Consider the following 21082-nt stretch of genomic DNA (forward strand, 5'->3'; position numbering starts at 1 on the left):
TACCTCTAGCAGCCCAGCTGAATTAATCTTCTTTTTTGAAGCCTCTCGGCATTCTTACAGGCTTCACCCATGACCATTTGAAGGCGACTTCTCGCACATACCCCTTCTCCTCCCGCTATTGCACCGCGCACAGCAACGCACGTAAAAACAGGCATTTCCCAAGTACTGGGCGAGCCATCGTTCTGCGGGAGATTGATCTGGAACGAATGTGTTTGTGCCCGTGTTGACAGCGATGTTTTCAATTTCTTCCCGAAGCAAACGTCCGAGCCCACGGAAAGAATTTTTCTTGGGTGTTTAGTTCTGTTTTGGGTTATTTTGCCTAGAAAAGAAACGTTTCCTGCGGCTCCCCGGGCTGCCCCCGCCGGGGATCTCCTTTGTTCGGGGCCAAACCCTTGGGGGGCCGGGGGGGGGGGGGAAGGGGGCGCAGGGGTCCCGGGAGGCGCGGAGGGGCCGGTCGGCGGGCGGGGCCCCCCCGCCCCCGGAGGAGCCGCCCTCCCCCGCCCCCGGAGGAGCCGCCCCCCGCGCCCGGGTCCCGCCGCTCGGCCCCTGGGCTCGGCGCGGCGCGGCGGGGGCGAGGCCGTCGGGGCGGGCGGGATGTGGCGGGGGCTGCCGGTGCTGGCCCTGGCCGGGCTGCTGGTGCTGGGGCGGGCGCCGGCGGGGCGGTCGGCGGCCTGCGAGCCGGTGCGCATCCCGCTGTGCAAACCGCTGCCCTGGAACATGACCAAGATGCCGAACCACCTGCACCACAGCACGCAGGCCAACGCCGTGCTGGCCATGGAGCAGTTCGAGGGGTTGCTGGGCACCAACTGCAGCCCCGACCTCCTCTTCTTCCTCTGCGCCATGTACGCGCCCATCTGCACCATCGACTTCCAGCATGAGCCCATCAAGCCCTGCAAGTCCGTCTGCGAGCGCGCCCGCGCCGGCTGCGAGCCCGTCCTCATCCGCTACCGCCACGCCTGGCCCGAGAGCCTGGCCTGCGACGAGCTGCCGCTCTACGACCGCGGCGTCTGCATCTCCCCCGAGGCCATCGTCACCGCCGAGGGCGCCGGTGAGTCCCCGGGGCCGGCGCCGGGGCCGCCCGCTCCGCTCCGCTCCGCCCCGCCCGGACAATGGGCGCCGGCGAGCGGGGAGGGCGAGCCCTGCCCCTTCGCCGCTCTTTCGGGCTCTTCTCTAAGGCTCTTTTCTTTCCCTCCGCTTTTCCTCCCGCTTCTCTCTCCTCCGCCTTTATCAGGCAGCCGCATCGCTGCTGGAAAAGTTTCGCTGCGGGGCGGAGGGGGCCGGCGCCGAGTGACAGCCCGCGCCGCGCCGCGGAGCGCTGAAACGCCTGCGAGCGACAGCCCTCGCTTCGCGTGAACGGGACACGTTCCCGTACCCCGCTTCGGTATTTCACGGGTTGCCTGTTAGGAGGGCAGAGCCAGCCGGGGGGAGAGGTGCTCCCGCTCGGCCCCGGGCTGCGCCTTCCTGCAGCGCCGCTCGCCCCCCCCCCCCCCCCCCCCCGCCGAAGCCCGCTGCTCCCCTTCCACCGAGGCCGTCGTCCCCCAGCGTGGTGTGGGGGCAAGAGCCGTGCCCAGAGGAGCCCCGGGCAGGAGCTGGGGCGCCGTGGTCTCCCCAGCCTCCTCCCACCCAGCGCTGGCACAGGCACAGCCGAAGGGGGGAACACAGCCTCGTTGCTGCGGTTGGTTTCGAGGGCCCACCTGCTGCGCAGGCCCCGGTCGGGTCCCTGGGCTCGCCAGTTACGGTCAGCAGAGGCGCCCAGCAAAGGTGCGGCCTTCCACTGCGTTTCCTTCCTGGCACCCCCGAGCGAGCCAAAGGCTGCCTCTGGCCCTGAAGCAGCTCCAGCACAGCTCTGACGGTACCCGACCCCCATGGCCTCCGAGGGGCCGTTGGAGCCCCTCGTCCGTGTCCCGTTTCCCCAGCTGTGCTCGCGGTGGTCCCACGGGACAGCTGGCCCTGGGTGTCTGGCAGCCGTCCAGGGGTGCCGGGGAGGCAGGAGCATCTCCAGGCAGTCAGGTGAAGACTGTCGGCCACTTTGGCCGCCATGATGCTGCAAACCTGCTGTCGCTCGGGGACCCTGCTGTGTTAGGGGTGCGCTCCCACCACGGCTGCCCTCGGGCTGAAAGAGTTAGCAGGGCACAGCTCCAGCGTGGCAAGAGGAGCACCACAGAAATACTAAATTGAAGCAGCTATTGAAGCAAGCTGGTTATCGCAAGTGAGGTTTGACCTTTACAAAACTATTCCAGTTCCTGTCTCACTTGAGGAAAGCATTTGCTGCTGGTGGAACCAAGCTACGTTTCCTTGCTGCAAAGTTGCAGCGTTGGTGGGTCTCCTAGGCCTCTCCCATCGCAGGAGTGGGAGGGCTGAGCTGGGGCAGGGGAGCAGCTATGAGGGGTCAGAGGCTGAGGCAGGGCAGCCCCCACACGTGCCCCTGGGCTCGTTGTGCTGTCCGCCGGCTCCTTCAGTGCCCGCAGCTGCAATGTTGGGTTGTGGGAGCTCGCTGACGGGCGGCGGATCCCACCTGTCCATCGTCCCCCAGCAGCGTCCTGTGCATGTTTTTTTTTTCATGCTATGCTCAGCACAGTATTTGACTGTGCTTCTGTCCCGTTACCAAATGCTGTATGTATCCCACTGCCAGCAATGCCAAATGCTGTAATTCCTGTTTTCCTCTCCTAACAAAATCTCATGCTTCGGTTCCTGACTACGCTGCCCAGCTCAGCCTTCCCAGGTGAGCTGCTCTGTCCTCTCCTCCCCATTTATTTGTAGGCCAGTCTAACCCTGCTCCTTCTCTGGCTTCATCGAGTTACCCTCTCCACCTCTTGAAATCTCAACTCAGTGACCGTACCCTGATACCCCTGGTTGTTACCACCATTTCTCGCTAACCCTTCTAATTGCTCCCCTCTTGCCTTTCCATCCTTCCTTCCCCCGCAGTTGTTCCCAGCCCGTGAACCCAGCCAGCTATTTTTGCCTGCAGCTCCCTCGTTGCTGCTGCTCTCTGGGGGCTGCAGACCTGCTGGCATGGTTTGGGGAAGTGCGGTTTTGAACACCGAGCGCCTTTCTCCGCAGCATTGAGGTGCTTTCAAAACCGCCTTAAAAATGGCTCCAAACTGAGCAAGGCTTGGCAGGTCTGCAGCGATTTGAAAGCAATCACATTCAGATCTGGAGGGAGGAAGTTTGGCTAAAATTGCCCCCGAGTTACCTATTTCTGAGGACCTCAGCAGTACAATAACCTCTTTGAGGGATTCCAGGGCCGGATCCATGAAAACTCTCTTTCAGTGAATGAGAACCTGATGACATTCTCATTTCTGGGCTGAAAATTTTGAACTGATGCATTATGCACCAGCCTGAAAGAATCCTTCTTGAGGGAATAAAACTGCTCCTTTAGCAAGCTGAGCGAAGGATTCCTGTTCTAGGAAGAGGTAAGGTGAACACTTCCAAATTCAATTCTCCAAATAAAGGATTGCAGCCAAATAGAAGACACGAATAACCAATGGTCTGATGGGGAGTGTGCAGAAATCTTGCTCTTATTTTATAACCTAAGCACTCCCGCCCCTTGTCCTGTCTGCAAACTACATTTAATAGAGCAGGCAGAAATATAAATCCATCTTTTTCATGGGCTTCTGTTGTAGAAGAGGATTTTTTTTTTTTATTCTTCAGAAGTGGAATCTTGATTTTTCTTTCATCTTTTGCTACCTGCAAAGTAACAGGATTCTACTGTTTCCTTTCCTCTTGAGTTTCCTGTGTTAATACTGGTGGGGGTTAATGCATTTGTCTAGTCCCTTCTGTAAGGCAGCAGCCTGATGGATGACATGGTAAGATGTTTGTCCTTATCAGAGCAGGAACAGAGTTTGGAAAGCCCAATTTCCATTCCTTTTTCAATATTAGACCATGCATCTGCCTTAGGAGTGCACAGTTCAGCTGGGTGCAAGGGCTCTTCTGACCCTCAGGACATACTTTCTTTGGGTTGAGTCGCCTGCAAGAGGCTGCAGCAGGTTAACAACGTGCTGGATCCAGCTATCGTCTGCTCTCCTGCAGCTGGGAAGAGCTTGCATAGACGCTTGCAAAAATTCCCTGTCACCATTAAAGTAATTGGTCTTAACTCTCATTTTGATGATACCAGTTTGAAGATCATTTGAAGTTCACTTGACTTTTTTTCTTTGGCTGACGTGACAGTAAAAGATGAGATGTTCCTCTCCGATCACTTGTGTTCCCCATGCCTGGTAGGCTGTGGCTGTTGCAAAATGTGGAGAAACTGTTGTTAGTAAGACCTGTGGCAAATCCCAGTAAGAAGTTCACCTTTAATAAGGACAAGGAACTGCTTGAGCAAGTCCAGCAGAGAGCTGCCAAGATGATCAGGGGGCTGGAGCATCTCACTTATGAGGAAAGGCTGAGAGACTTGTGTTTGTTCAGCCTGGAGAAAAGAAGACTGAGGGGGGATTTCATAAACACCTGTAAATATCTGAAGGACGCGTGTCAGGGTGATGGGATAAGGCTCTCTTCATTAGTGCCCAGCGACAGGACACGGGGCAATGGGCAGAAGTTGGAACATGGGAAGTTCCAGCTAAACATGAGAAAAAACGTCTTTCCTGTGAGGGTGCCAGAGCAGTGGCACAGGCTGCCCAGGGAGGCTGTGGAGTCTCCTTCCCTGGAGACATTCAGAACACACCTGGACACGTTCCTGTGCCCCCTGCTCTGGGTGTGCCTGCTCAAGCAGGGGGGTTGGACGAGATGATCTCCAGAGGTCCCTTCCAACCCCTACCAGTCTGTGACTCTGTGATTTGGTTATTGAGGCACAGGTTATGAGTCCTCCACAAACATCTTCTAGGACCTCTTTCTACCTGCGGCCCTGGTGGTGAGGAAGATCTAGAGGCTTCCTCTTTACAGGAATGAGGGAGGTATTTGTGTAATTTTCATGATGTTCTTCAGGGCTGCTGACACACTGAAGAGAGGAAATAGGCACTGCTGTGTCTGTGATGGAGAAGGCTGATAAGAACAGTACAACTCCCTTGTTTAGGGCTCAGAGAAGCTCTGCAGACCCCCTGGGCTTGTCCTGGTCTCTAAAACCTGAGTGTGAGCTGCTGTACTACGCTGCTGATTTGGAGGTCTGAGGTTCCTCAAGTCACAGGGACCACCTTCAAACAAGCATCCTGTGGGAAATACATCTTTCTTGATTTTTCATTATCTTTGGGAGACACCTGGGTTCCTTTACACCCAGGCAGCAGGGGGATGGACCCGGCACGGTGTGGGCGTTCTGGAGGTGGCTGTGACGCTGAATATTTAGGCTTTTTGTGGAAGATCTGACAAATCACAGTCCAGGATGGAGGATGAAAAAGCCTCTTGATGATACATTAACATCCGAGGTGTGAGGTTAGTGTATTCTTACGTCTGAGGTGTGGGTTTTATCCCGCATCCCTGTCCTTTGCTTTTTGGGGATGAAAGCGTCTCTGCTCGCAGACATCAATACAAGCTGTCTTCCGTGTGCAGGAGGAGGTCCCATTCACGTGCTCCATATATTTCAGCCTCCTTGTGCTGGGTGCATATGCTGACTCTGCCTCACAACTGTCTGGTTATCTGCTTCCTTCATTCAGGGTCCTGTCAAATCTTTAGTCTGTGAAGCCACAGGAAGTGCAGATAGACAAAAACCGTCTCGAATCTAAAATTTCCATAGCGGGACCTATCTTCTACATGTGAAAAATAACTAGCCTGACAATAGTTGTTGCTGGTGTTGAGATGCTGACTCAGAAAAGCACTTTGACGCATGTCCTTGGCTGCTACTGTCTAGCAGAGTGTTTATGTCACAAGTGACATGTTTGTTCCTGTTTCAAAGAGGGAACTGGCAATAAAAGGAGAGCAGTATGATGGGTACCATGCATATCGGAGGACAGATCCTTCAGCTGGATTTCTGTCTCATTGTATCCTATTTAGATAGAAAAATAGCTTGAAGGCGTGTTGGGTTGTTAATGAGTTGTTAGAGAAAAGGGAAGCATCATCACAAACTATCAACTACATGTAATTAATGTCCGAACTGTTTTGGGTGATTATTGTAAGATTGCTGAAGAGAACTCTGCATCTCTCCAAAAAAATACCACCTCTTAAACATTAAAGAAAATTAAAGATTATTCAAGTGATGGAGACATATTTTCTTAAATCTTACATGAACCCATGTAGGTCCGGTCCTCTGTACCTGCCTGTCTGGCCTAAATGAATTTGTAGCAATCCAGTATGTGAATTTGACATTGTATGCTTAAAAGAAAAGTGAAAGAGCCATTTCCCGTGCTTGTTTTTAATCTGTTATTAACTTAATTTCCAAAACGGTGGTTTCCAAACTCCAGATCAAATTTGCTCTGACTCAGACTTTGCATAGCTCTACTTACGTAGCTGAAATGCACAGCGGTGTTAGGAGAGCATTTCAGGCTGTACCGAGGATGAGCGGTCATGCCCCCAGGTTGTCATTTTAAAGTTGAGATTTGTTGTAGGTGTTTGCTCAAAAGTTGGGAGCAGCCTCATTTCTCAGTTAAAGAACAAAGTCATTACAAGCTTCAAGCCTTGAAGAAGACGGGAAAGGCAAATAAGAATATTTAAACCTTACTAATGACAATACCACTAATGGTGTTAAAGGCAAATAAGAATATTTAAACCTTATTAATGACAATAACATTAATAACACCACTAATGGTGTTATACTGTCACTTCTCTTTGTCTGCCTTTGTAGGCTGAGTTCCCTAGAATGGCTTTTATGGTCTAAGCATCGAGTCAAGACCTAGGCCGTTAAATGTCATCAAAACCCAGCGGTATTCATTATGTGGAATAATTCTTTCTGTGGAGCGGCTATGTTGTCATGTTGCAGGCCACTCTGCAACTTGGAGTTCAAGTGATCTGTATCAAATTTTAACAAGGAACAATTTTCCTATTACTGTGCTTCACTGTGCATGTTTTTGCAATCATATTAGCTAAGATCCTCTCTCTGTTGAGACCTGAAGCAGAGTACAAAGCCTGAATTCATGCCTATTTGAAGGTTTCTTAATCAGTGGGGCTCACAGATGTGTCTGTCTGAAGAAGGTGCCCAAGCAGCAACTGCTCACTGTGGTTTGGTCTTTGGAGCAGGGTGCCTGGAATAGCTTCAGTAATAGCTGGGCCATGTTATCTAATTGCAGTGGCAATCAGGTTTGTCTGACTTTTGGCTCTTTCTCTACTTTTTTTGGTCCTTTGTTTTTTTTTAGTTTAAACTGTGATATAAGTAATATGTTTGCTCAAAACTAAGTTTTACCAGCTTGTTTCCTTTTCCCAAACCTCTCACCCAAATCTGTGGTCCAGGCATTATCTCGTACACTTACTACGCAAGCGGCTTTTTTTTTCTGCTCTCCTTGTTAGTGGTTTAGTTTTTTAATATAGCATCCCTCTGAAAAGCAATTAATTAAAATGGCTATTGGAAAAATCAGTTTGGATTTTTTCTTAAACAAAATGTAGTAGGAAGTCTTTTGATTGGAGCTCTGGTTAATATTTCCTCTTTGGCAATGCTGCTAATCAGTGCTGACAGATATTTCTTTCAAAAAGATTGTTTTGCATATACAAAACTTGGCAGATAAATCGCCTCAGAGGAGAAGTGGAACAATAGGAAGTCGGTTGTTTATTTTTAAAACCAGCTTTTTTTTTTCCCCCCCCCGTCTGCTTTATATGGCTGGAGGTCTAAGCAGTGTGCATCTCCTGATGGAGAGAGGTCTCTGCCCGTTAGACTGCTGGGGTCAGGGAATGGGATTTTGTGGCTGCTGACGCCCACCTAAGATCTTGCAAGCGGCTGGTGGCAGGGATGGCCCAGACCCTTTTCCCATCGCTTTATCAGTAGATGAGAAGGGACCAGGGAGCATGAGCTTGGCCGGGGGAAGGATCACGGAAATGTGAACCCTTTCGCAAGTTGTGTTGTACAGCGGTAGAGGTCTCCGGTCTACTCCACAAGCTCACGTTACTCTCCATCAGTAGAAACTGTTCATCCCTAAATAAGCATGAGTGCACTGGGAAAGATAAGCATCAAGGCAAGGTCAATACTTGCCTGGTCCAAGCCCTTGCAAGTTGGGAAATGAATCATGAAGTGACGTATCGGTACCTGTTTACTCCTCATTTTGCTCATTGACAGACACCGCGCTCTGACCGCAATTGCAGAGCACAGCATGCTGCGCGCCACAGCCTTCACGCAGGCACAGAAATGGGAGCTGTTTCCATTAATAGCTGCTCTGCATACATCTGAATTACTCTTGTTGCACAGCCAGCTGCTTCGTCAGATACCCGCAACCGCTGGTTTGGGGTAAGACAAGTGACCTGGCGAATGAATGCAGAATTAGGAAATGGGTTGAAATTGTGGTGTGTTTAATTTGGTAAAAATAAAATAAGTTGTGTACTTAGGAGTGGAAGGGAACATCTGGTGGAAGGCAGTTTCACTCCGTGTTTGTTTACAGGTCCAGGTTTATATTGGGCGTATTGTTTACCAGCCCCCTTGCATCGGTGTAAGTTTGAAGGACTGGTCTTAAGCCGATACACATGAGCATCGTAGTCCCAGGTGGGGTCAGGGAAGGCTGTGAACCCCTTCCAGGCTCTGGTTTATGTTTAATTGTAATTCCAGAGTGATTGGACTTGGTTTGCTCAAACACCATGAAGTTATGGCGGCTTGGATCACCCCTTGGTTTAGGAAGGGAGAGTGCACTTCAGGGAGTCTTTTTCCTTCCCTGTTACCTCCATGGATGTGAAAATGATAAACATTCAACCTGATAGTTCCCTTGCCTTCTCTGCTGATGAAAGTTTTTTCTGCCCCCAGTAACAATTTTGTTGGTGTAGGGAATGTGCTTTTGGGATTGTGAAGGAACCATCTGTTTGGTCATAACTGAAGTACCGATTTGGGCAGGAATTGTAGCTTGCTGGGCCACATGAAGCACCAGAGAGTTGCCTTGGACATGACATGTGCAAAGCCAGCCAGCCTTGAAGGCAACCTGAGAAGTTGGCCAAGGCAACTGAACGAGAGGGGCAACAAATCTGGAGAGCTTTCTTTGCTGGCATCTTGAATGTCCAGGGAGTGGTGAAACATCTCAGGCCTGTCTTGGGCACATGGAGGGGCAGAGCCACCTCTCCATGGTTGGTGGCTGGGAGGTTTTGCAGATGGGAGTAGATGGGAGGATTATCAGGCTATAGACCTGACCGCTGTCTATGCTGTTGCCACATCAGAAGGAACTGCAGCTCTATAGCGAAGCACTGGCTAAATGAACAAGACAGCAGAAGATTGGCCACAGAGAGGAGGAATGAGAAGAAATGTGGTCATCCTTTACTTCACCATTTACAAGAGCAAGACCATTTTAATTCCTCTTTCATCCTGTCCTGGAATACAAGAAAGCACTTGATACAACGTAAAATGCCGGATAACAGTAGCTCCAGTGAATAATGAAAATAAAACACATAAGTAAGAATTAGCCTGGGTAATTTGTCTTGTTACAAGGCAGCATGGAGAAGCCTTACAGCTGCTGTGGAAGTACCTGATATCCAAAGACCAAACTGGCTCCATGAAAATGTTGGGTTTGTTCTATAACCTAAGGTCCTGTGATAGTTTGGAACGAACTTTGGAAGAAAATGGGTGTGAGTTTTACTAGCAACAGGCTATTGGAATATAAAAGGGCATCTATTCAATCTATTCTGTTCTATGCCATTGTCTATACCCTTTCTTCTTTATATTGGTAGGAATAATTAATCCTGAAGTCTGATTTATTTTTAAGTTAATTATTATGTTAGTAAGAGAATTAGTTGTTTTTCAGATTTACTCTTGCCCTGACTGTCATTTAGCCGTATCCCCATTTCTGTAAAGGCAGTTTCATGTTGCTATGGCAAGTATTGATATGCATTAAGATTTTTTTGTGTAAAAGGATGGACAAATTAGAAGATGAACTAAGTAATATTAGTTCTCTTGCAAACAGGTATTTTAAATAGATATTTACAACTCTTGTGGTTAAATAATGGCCCCAGCCCTTAAAATCTAGTCCATACATCTAAACCCTTCACCTATACCAAATATCATCAGTGTTCTGGGCTGTATTACAGCCAGATCCTTACAGCTTCAGCTGCAGGAGAGGAGCTTTTGTTACATGGTCTTGTATTAATTTGTTCTGTATTGTGAGAGCAGTGTGGTATCCATGATAATGTAAGATATAAGAAAGATGACGTTTGTATGATACCAGCTTCCAGAGGTGAAAAAGCTGTGTAAACTTTTGGGCATGCAAACTTAAAGAAGGGCTTTTTATTTGAAAGCTCATTTGTTTTTCCATTCTATGTGTCATTCTAATAAAGTACACTGCCTCTCTGCCAAGTCTTTCTTCTCTTGCATTTATTTTTTCCGTAACTTGTACAACATTATACGCATTAACATACTTGTTTTTCATGATTAATTATATGTATAAATCCATTAAAGTGTGTGTTTTAATAAAAAATAGGTTTGAAATTATGCATTTTACTAATGTAGGACACATTCCACTTACAGATGCCTCTAAAAGCAGTTCTTCGGGCATAGTGCCTTTTTTTTCCTTCTGTTCCTTATCTGTCCTTCAAAATAATCCGTATGTTTTTAAACTGAGGGGAAGGGGAAGGTCTGAAACATTTGTTTTGGCATTTGCTCCAACGATATGATTGTGGTTGGTTGGTTTGATTTCCTCAGTAACCAAAAAAACAAACCAAAAGTAATTTCTCCTTCATCATCTAATTAAATGCAAACAGTACGTGTACTTTTTGTAGATGCTCGTAAGTTCATGCCATAAATTTCCATCCCCGTCCTAAACCTGCCAGCCTATGCACTAGTAGAAATGGGATATTTAATCTGCTTCTCCATTTAACACGGTGTGCCAGATTTGGGTGAAGTTCCGATAAGAAATTGTGTCAACTTTTAACAGGCTGGCCTGTAGAACATTACAATCTGTTAGTTAATTAAGTTACTAAGTTTTAATATACTAAATATTAAGGAAAGAGAAAACATTGTAATGTTGGGTGTATTGAAATAATCCCATATTAAAAATACTAATGTTTCTTCACATATTTTATGAATCCATGCCAGATTTCCCTATGGATTCTAATAACGGCAACTGTAGAGGCGCCAGTGTCGGTGAGTACACTTTTATAAAACGGTTTATTAAGCTGTAGTCTTTCAAATCCTTTTAGTACTTGTAAGTAAGTAAGTAAGAGGGGTACTAAGTGATGTTTAAATACTCTGACTTGTCTTGGAATCTTGTCGATTGTGCTTTTGTATCCCATGGGCAGGTGGGATTTGGGGTTGGTTGGGCTGTGGACCTCCCAGCAGGCAACTCAGTTAACTCTTCAACGTGTCTTTTAGCACTCTGTCTTCTGCTTTTGTCAGGGCAAAATTTCCATCAAATCAAAAGGGCTGTGCTGATTTCATTAAAAGTTTTGTCTTGAACTGTGAGAATGATCATTAAATGGATTTTAACTGGGGAAAACTAATTAAGATTAATGGTTCATTCTGGCCTCAAAGTTAGCAAATTAAAAAATTCTGACCTCTGTGTAGATAACAGCAAAACACCCATTAGCCTGAGGCGATCGAGGCTGAGACCTTCTGAGACTGGGACGGCAGGTCCCTTGCCACTTTTATTGTTGTTTTGGTTTGGTTTTGCTGGAACTGCTTAAAACCCCTTGAGTGTTCCTCTAGTCATCAGCAATGCAAAGAAGCAAAGCCCAGATTGGTAGCTAATAGGTTGCAGAAATGTGAGTTTGTTGCTCAAACTAGACAATGACTATAGGTTTCCTTGAGTTTTATTACCATTCCTTTTGAAGTGTCCCTCTTAGGCCTTTGTCAAAAAGATGACACTTGGAACCTAGGGTTGGCCATCGTGTCTTTCCTTCTCCAGACGTGTTGATCAGCTACAGCATGCATCAATGCTCAGTTTATTATGTGAATGCCTAAGTCTGGTTATGGAGCATAAAATTAGATACCAAGTTTTGTTAGCTTCAGCATTAATCTCTATGACCAAATTGTAAAAAGGTATTGGTAATGCCCACTTTATATGCAGTTTTAAAATGTGATCAGTAGGTCCCAGTGTGAAAGTAGCTGTGTGGTTGCAAAACATTAACTAAATCCCAGTGTACGTCCTTCAGAAAGCCAGCTACAATTAGAAAAACCTGCCAAAAGTAAGCCCCTTAACAAGCTTCACTTTAAATTACCTTGAGCCTGCCTGAAAGTCTTTGAAAAGATTTTTATTGCTAATATTAGTATCTTTTTAGTTTTAAGCCATCTTCAATTGCATAGCATTGAGAAAGCGTGGATTTCATCCTCTACGGTGGCTATATAAGGAACATACAAGCTACACTTGAGTATGACAGTAAAACTGGATACCTTCAACGTCACCTTATAAGAAAGATATTAAACATGTCTTTAGCACTGGCTGTCCTCAGGGATGCAGACTGCATGTAATACCAGTAAGCAACCCTGCAGCGGAAAAGAGTAAGATTCTGTTACACTGTTGTTGTCATGATGATTTTCAAATAGCAAAAGGAAAATAGACCTAAAAAATCCCATCCAAAACATAGGGTGAAGATGCACAGAAAAAGCTGGTGAAAAGGAAGGGTAATATTTTTATCACTGCTTTTTGCTGTAGAAACACAGTTTCTGGTTCAAGGCACTACACCTGTTTCAACTGACAAACCTAAAAGGCTGTGTTTCATAATTGCTTTGTTTATATAGTCGTTGAAGTAAATTTGTAATTTTGCCATTGTAAATAGGATTTTTTTTTTTTTTGGCAAGTAGCAACCTGATCTTTTTTAAAAATTCCTGGACTCAGCTCTACAGTTTCTGGAGCATGCACTGCCGCGTATGGTTGCAGTCAGCAGTGCTCATGTATTACCCTTCTCTGAGGCACCTTGTATCCCTGGCAGTGTCCGCTGGTAAAACCTTCCCTCTGAGTCTGCAAGGGTGGTTTTTGGGGGGGGGAGCTTTTTTGCATCTCTTGTCAGTAAACTACACCTGCTTCATCGGATGCTTTTCAAGTCACTTAGAAGTTTTTCCAGAGTTCTTTTTTATGCTTAGTTTATCAGGGAAGCATTTGCCAGGCTTAAGTGCTTGTACTGATCACTGTTACAGTCAGGTTTTAGGTGCTGCATGCATGTATATTTAAGATGTCACATTTGTTGGTAGTGATCCGTGCAAAAACCCTGCTCCCGTGTAGTCCATTTGTTTTGGCATTTATAAGGAGAAGTTTTCAAAGGTCTAAATGTTGAGCTTTGTTAGTCCTATGCTGACTTGTATTAAAAAAGAATATTTCACGGCAGATTTAGCTGAGATCTCAGTCAAAACTGGTGTGATCCTGTGCTGCCTGTCTCAGTGTTTGGGATATAATGTTGTTGTGGTCCTAGAGCTCTTCTGGTAATTCTGGCAGCTTCCGAGGAGACTACCATGTAAGATGGGACTTTCCCTCAGCATCAAGAGGTGCCGTACATTTTTAAAGTTGAGGGAAGCATGAGACTATATATTCTTGTCTTGTAATTTGGACTATTTTATTCTACTTGTACAACAGAGCAAAGTACTGTAGAGCAGGAGAATGTTAAAGTGTACGACTTGTTGGACATGAATGCTGAGATGCCTGTGTGAGCGTGGGTCATAGGAGCACGTCTTTTATGGCCTGTTTTGAGGCAGCTTATAAAATGGGCCATAATTTGGCCTAAAGTATGCATGAGCTCCCACAGGCAGAAGGGAAGCCAAAAATCACTTCCCTTCTCTGCCTTTATTATTTTAACACAGTCTCATACAAAAGCTGAAGTCTGTAGGACTCTATATATAGATTCCTGAGGATGTGTTTGAAATTCAAGGAAACAATATCCTCTTCTTTTGAAATGTTTTCCTCTTTCCTGTATTTTTTTTTTGTCTTTTCAACTACAAAAATTCTTTCCATACAAAATAAATAAAGATTTTGGAAGTCCATGGTCATATGATGCCATCTCTTTTTTTTTTTTTAAATGCAGAAAATCTTATGTAGCAAATAAAAGTTCTTTTTCAACTTTTCACATTGGGTTTAATTAAGTCACTAGCTATTTGCATTGTTATTTTAGAACAATGGTGTATAGAAATATACACCATTAGTGTATATTAAGTCTACTACCACTCAAATGCCAAGTCAAATGTCAAAACAGATGACCATATATATGTAGTACTGGGACCTGCTCTTTGCAATGAGTGCAGCGGTGGGCTAGGAGGGGGAGATAACAGTCAGCTGGGCTTGACCATGCGACTCCACCAAACTCCACTTACACGCTAGCTTGGAGTAAGTAAATATTTGCATTAGAATAACCAGCTGTGAAATATCAGTGATGTTAATGAACACATGGGTCTGGAGCTTCAGCCCCAGCACTCCCTGGGCGCTAATGAAAGCGTTTTTCCCTCTGTTGTGGTTCCCAGTTGTCTGGAAGCTGTGCCATTGGAAATGCTGCTCTGACAGTGCTCGTTTGTGTTGTCTTTTCAAGGCCATCCTTACCACCATGAGAGCTAATAATTTCCCTGTGTTAATTAAATGTGACCTTCTGGGTCATAATGTTATACAGCAAGCCCAGAGAGGATGGTGGCTCTGTGGCCTGTGTCCATCTAGGTCAGTCCTGTGTAGAGCATGAAGCTGTTGGGTTGACAAACCAACCAAGATTGGTAAAGACTAATCTACAATTCAGTCAAAGGCCATTTGGCTCAAAGCTGGCTTTATTAATTGAGGGAGAGTCCAGAGCAGGATCAAAGGTAACACAAAACACTTGCAGTAGTCAAGTGAGGCCCTTCAGCCTCTTAAACTCAATCTTAAACATAATCTCTCTTAAACCTCCTACCAGACACTGCTGAAGAAACATGCTGAAGTTTCATTTTGTCGGAACCATCCCAGACGTGTTCAGAGCAGGGAACTACGTGCCACTTGGTCCCACCAGTCTCTGACATGCTTGTAGCTCTTAGACATCTTTAGGTGTAAAGTGGCTGTGCCACTGTAAGAAACGTCATGGTGCCGTTCCAGAGGTGGACTGTACATTAAGAATTAGCCGCAAAAATCGTCTTCCTTATGGTGAATGCCTGCTAGCAAGAATATCCCAATGTGCTAAACTGAGCTGAGATGTGTAGTTTCCAGTCCGATGTTAAATCATGCCCCATCGTAGTATGTTCTTTCTGTGTCTGTATTACAGTCTGTATGATTAAAGCTGCAGAAAGGAGGGCATTCAGTAAGTGTAGTACAGAAGAGAGAACGGCATTGTAAGGATATGGAATTGCAGCACCTGTGAGCACAGAAGAAACCAAGGCTGAACCTGGAATTGGCTTAAAATGGAAAATCTTGTCATGTCGGACTCCAGGTCCTTGTATCTTTGTTGTTGTTGTGGGGTTAGTTGGTTGTAGTAGTTTTGTTTTGTTTATTAAATTTTAGCATGTCAAGTTTTCTCCTAGAAACCTTTGAGATATCACGGGCAGTTCCACAACATCTTCCAGCAGAGCAGACCAGGAATACCCTGTGGGTTTTAATATTTCACTTACCTGTAATAAACTAGTCAATTCAGTGCAGTTTTCTTTAGGCATAAGCTTGGGGTTTCGGGGAGATTATCGTTGGACATACGCTCTTTTCTGTCTAAACAAAGTTCCTGTCTTCTAGAGCGCTGTAAATGCAAGCCGGTAAAAGCTACCCAGAAGACCTATCTACGCAACAATTATAACTACGGTAAGGACAGCCACATGGCCAGCTCCTAGCATTTTTAAGGCTAAAGTAAGGGGAAAAATTTTCATTAAAAAAGTCTATGGCCCCTATTACTGATGGTTAATCCAGTAGTACTTATTATGGAAGGAAGATGTGGCCTGAAACGTTTCCAAATTAGAAGGATGGAAGGGATTAGCTTAATATGTTAGTACAAGAGTGTCTTTGTTGACACAAAGTGTTATTTCATTGTCAGCGCAGGCACCTGGGGTTCATGCACCACTTCAGTGTGAAAAGTGATGTGACAGAAATGACATTGTGGGCTGCTATGCCTGAACTGCGTCTTTGATTTTGAGCTCCGACATGCTCTGATTTCACAGGAAAGAATGTTTTTACTCACTTTTATGCCTACAAACTCACTGTGGGATCTAACAGGCATACTAGGTTTTTTTCACATATTGAAGCCAGCAACGAGCACCTTGCCGGCTGTGTTATGCTGTCAGTAATACCTGTAAAGTGCACGGTGTCCATATTATGTCCTCTCTCGTCCAGATTGTCCTGGTCTTCAGGCATATCAAAGGTCCAGGCTGCTACTTTTCTTCATACTGTTTGTTTAAAGCAGATTAATTTTATGAAGCCACTGAATATCTATCACAGGAATTGAACAATTGGGCCCATGCTTTTCCCCATTACTCATGTGAATAGCCTTAGGGTTGCTGAACTTAAAGTCTTCATTTACATGTAGTAATTGCATAACATTTATTAAGATTATGCACTTATGCAACTATTGTCAGATATGCATCTTTTAAAAATAAATCCTAGTAAAAGCTAAAAAATTATAATTGTATTCAGTCAAACATCATTATTTTTTAGGTGGCTAGTCAGTTTTATGTTGTTTCGGTGGAAATGTTCGGGAAATCTTTATAGAGTGACTCTTCTCTAGTGGGTGCCACACCTGCAGGTGGTAAAGAGTCACTGAGCATGCTACTGCCTACCTTTTCAAGCTTTTGAAATTAAAGAGGTTTCAAAATGCATTTGAAAGGACTCCAAACTAAAGCAAGATTTTGTTCTGAAATCTTAAGAGGTTTCAAGGAAGTGGATCCCTTGGGGTAAACTGTGCATGTTAAATGCATAACAGCTATTACTTATTAGTAGCTCTATTTAATGTGGCTGCAATGCATGCTGGCTGATTGTCTTTATGGGCAGTGTATGTGAAGAGATGTGTAAGTCCATGGTTTTGTTTCTTCCTTATTACCTCTTACACACAGGTTAGGAGAAACTGGGAGTCCGGGAAATCTGCTGTCTGTAATGGAAAAGGACTCTTGTTTGCAAGCTGTGAAAGATGCGGCACTCTCTAGAGCATGACCTCTGGATTGGCTTTGCATTTGCATGTGGTATCAGTTCACTGGTCACCATGAGAGAAACAAAAAGCGTTGCTTTTGAAAGGCAACTTTCCCTCCTGTGCAACTTAAGGGAAAAAGAAAGGGTGAGGGAGGAAACAATTAGACAGGTCATCAGGTCAAGATCAGGAGTGTTTGGAGTTCATAAGGGGCAGAACAGATTGGTGCTGGGTCACTGGAGAGAGAATAAAAAAAAGTAAGGGCCTGGTGTCCAGCAGAGGTAGTGATACGAGAAGTTTTAATGCACATTCACATTTTGTGAAAGGTTGAGAGTGACAAATTAAGTTCGGTCATCTGTACTGCAAGTAGTCAAAGAAGGAGCAGTTACAGCCTGAGGGAGGAGGAGAGTATCCAAGGAATGAATCAAATAGATAAAGTGGAAAGGGTGAAGAAGAAAGGATGCTAAAAATTAAGCCTCATTTAAATAGGACGTAAATCCAACTGGTACATGACTGCCACTTGTGACCATACCATTAGGAGATATACTGAGCTACCTGCACGCTCGTGGTGGAGGATGAAGTAATGAAGAGGTGGGGGCAGGGAATTGCTGGAGTTTAGCTAAGCTTTTCATAACAGACCATGCAAAAGACTAATCCCAGAGGTCAAGAAGAACAGCTTGAGGGTGACCTACATTATCTGCTGCTACTAACTATACTCTTTGTGACTTTCTCCCAGTCATTCGGGCTAAAGTAAAGGAGGTAAAGACTAAATGTCACGACGTCACTGCGGTAGTGGAAGTAAAGGAGATCCTAAAATCTTCCCTGGTGAACATCCCAAAGGACACTGTAAACCTTCATGCGAACTCCGGCTGCCTGTGCCCACCGCTTAGTGCCAACGAAGAGTACATCATTATGGGCTACGAAGATGAGGAGCGCTCCAGGTAGCTCTTTCTGCATTACCCTTGGAGCATATTTGTTGTGGTTTGTTCCCCTGCCCGTAAAGCTGAACTTCAGAGCCACCAGCCGTGAAGAACGTCGTGTGACACTCTGTTTGGCTCCTTAATGGTATTCAGGGGGACGAGGCTCTCTGCAGGCACAGAGATCTTAGTCTGGCATGTGTTGGGCTGCGTAGCTTGTGCATGTCTGTTGATGGAGTAACTGGTTGTCTCTGTTGTGTAGGTTACTCTTGGTGGAAGGCTCCATAGCTGAGAAATGGAAGGATCGTCTCGGTAAAAAAGTAAAGGTAAGAAAATATCTCACCAACAGTCAAGTCTTGCAGATATCGTGAAACATCTAACTAATCTTTTCAAAATAAGGGATAAAAATACATGTGCTGGCCCCAGTTAATTAATATCAAGTATCAAAAATTAAGTTGGTGTTTTATTTGCTATATTACTTAGAAGTGTATGCTGAATAAGAAAAAGGGATACATTGAATTACCCCAAAGTATACCAGCATAGCAGCAATCAAAACCTCTGTCTCAAAAAAGCAAACACTAGGAGTGTTTTAACTCTGTAGGCAAAACTGTGCATTCTGCAACACGCAGCTGCCTAATTGGGATTGTGGTACCAATTTACAAAAAAAAAAAAAGGGCTTTACAAATGTTTAGTCTGACTTAGTCTGGAAACTAAGTCAGAATTACACTTTTCAGCTTTAATGTTCTCTAAATACAGTTCTCTTAAGAAATTGTGTGGATTAGTGACTACTTTAAATTTACCTTTCTCATAGTGAATTGGAAGCAAAGAGCTCAAATGCAAGCAATATATGAAAATGTATTCCAATGTTTTCAGTATAAATGTATTCTAATGCCTTCCAAGTTCTGGAAGGATTGCCTTTTTGAGTTTTGATACACCGCAAAGTATCAGTGATTTCAGTGTTGTTAGGAGTGTAATTTTACACAGAATATTGTTATTTTGACACAATTTCTCAGCTGTTGATTTGACGTAATGGTTGTGCCTGTGCAAACCAGTCTCCTCTTCCACTCAGCACTTTCTTCAACAGCCTTAATGGTGACTGGCAGGGCAATACTGTTCTGATTACAAATGCAAGTTTTTCTGTGCACATTTGTCACATCCACAGAGGTTACATGAGTGAAAAGGTATGGGGAGCTTAATCCAAGTTGTTTGATTTGGCAGAACTTGATGAAATCCAGTGCTGTAGAGCAAATACCACATGATTGCTGTGGGCTGACTTCTGCTTAGTTCCAGTTCTGGGGTGGCAGTGTAATTTGTTGGGTTTTTTCTGGGAGCTGACTTACTTTCTCACTTGTTTCCTTGTGGCCCGCGACCCATTGTGCTCTGCCTTCGCGCCCAGCCTGGGCTGCTGAGAACCATGCCACGCCGCAACCTGCTTCTCATCGCAATCTCCTTTTCTGAAAGCATCATCAGTTGTACCAACTATATTTATTACATCTTTTTGTATTGCGGTTGCTATTACCTGCAACAGTAAAAATAAATAATAATATTTTTTTAAAAATTGATAGAAATCACTTGAATGTTTTTTCATCCTGCTTCCACCAGAGCTTGCACATTTTATTATTTAGAAGGTGAGACACTTTTCTGCTGAAACCATTATGCCTTGTATCAGCCCCCTCATTCACAGAGGCTACAAGAAAGCCGGGAAATGTTTTTTCATTTTAAAGTGACTTTTACCAATAACATCCCATTCCACCATTTGAGCCCAGTTGAGGGTAATGGGGTAATGTGGTGGAGACAGCAACAGCTTTTTTTTCTTTTTTTTTGCTGCTGTTTGTAAACACATGCAGTTGTTTTACGTGATTTAAGTGTTTTCTGTAATCTCTTTTGTAATTCCTTTGCCTTTCAATGTACAGCGCTGGGATCAGAAACTCCGCCACCTCGGGAAGGGGAAGGGAGAGCCGGGACACAGCGACTCAGCTCCGAAGCCCGGCAAAACCAGCAGTGCCCGACAAGCACGTAGTTAGATGTGGGACACCGTATGTTGACATGCAGTGGACTATCTACCAAGACTTCATTGTTGGAGCAGCAAAGGAGAAATTGCACTATTGCACGTTATATTCTATTGTTTACTACAAAATAATGTTTTAGCTTATATTAGTTTTTATTCTCCCTCTTGTTTTCTGCCTTTTTTTTTTTCGGATGTGCGCAAACTCTGGAAATATATATTTTTTTCTGTTATTGAGAACTGTAGAAAACTGCCCTTATGAGATGGGGAAAGATAAGGACATGCTGAATTTATCATTTTATCTCCTGAATCTTCTTAGGGAGAACATTCTTATGCAAGCAGGAATGAGATCGCAAAGACCATCGCTTAATGTCATGACTCATACTGGCTTCCCCCTTTCACACTTTCTTGGTCACTGTTTGCTGAAACATTTTGTGTTGGGGGGAGGTTGTTACCTTTTTTTAAGCACGTAATTTCTTATTCTGAAATATAATTCTGAAATATATGAAGAAATGATGTTAAGAGAACTGTTTTAATCAGTACACCTTTGTTAAGTTTTCTTATAAATAAACCACTTGTGTAAGCCAAAGTCTAACTTAAAATATTTCCTGTGATAAACACGGTGTGCTTGTACACAGGGGACCTGGGTTTTCCAGTGCTCTGGACCTTGCAGGAAAGGTTGTGTAGTTCTGTTACCGCAGGATGTAATTTATAATGTACGACTACTCTTATAACGGCAGTTTTTTTTCCCCTTTTCTTTCTTTTCTCTGCTGAGTTGTAGGAGTAGACTGACTTACCAGGCCTGCTTCTCAGTACAGGTCTGCACTTTATCCTTTTGATTTTGTGGTGTTATTCTTAAATCTGTGCCTACATAAACAAGTGTTCAGTGCTCAGTAAAATATGTCCAATAAAAGAATTGTAGTTGTCAACACAGACCTTATCTGACTTTTGAACCAACATCATATTTTTATATTACTGTCCAAAATTTAAAAAGAAAAAAGTTCATTTTTGTGCTTTTATAAGATTATTTGCAGATAGTGCCAACATATTTGAAATTATCTTCTGTTTTGCTCTTCTCTCATGCTCAAAAGAAATTAAAATGGGGTAAATTAAAGAACAGTCCTCCTCACTGCAGCCTACAAATGCA

At 44.7% G+C, this 21082-nt stretch overlaps 1 protein-coding gene across 1 annotated transcript; it reads left to right on the plus strand.

The window, feature by feature from the left end:
- Positions 1-519: 519 nt before the first annotated feature.
- On the plus strand, positions 520-20864 carry FRZB (frizzled related protein). The gene is made up of 6 exons (XM_064452054.1): positions 520-1048; positions 11072-11119; positions 15636-15701; positions 17750-17954; positions 18193-18256; positions 19844-20864. The coding sequence occupies exons 1-6, from the start codon at positions 595-597 to the stop codon at positions 19952-19954; spliced, it is 948 nt and encodes a 315-aa protein (XP_064308124.1). The 5' UTR covers positions 520-594; the 3' UTR covers positions 19955-20864.
- Positions 20865-21082: the final 218 nt, after the last annotated feature.

Source organism: Phalacrocorax carbo, chromosome 5, assembly GCF_963921805.1.
Source record: "Phalacrocorax carbo chromosome 5, bPhaCar2.1, whole genome shotgun sequence".
Lineage (NCBI taxonomy): Eukaryota > Metazoa > Chordata > Aves > Suliformes > Phalacrocoracidae > Phalacrocorax > Phalacrocorax carbo.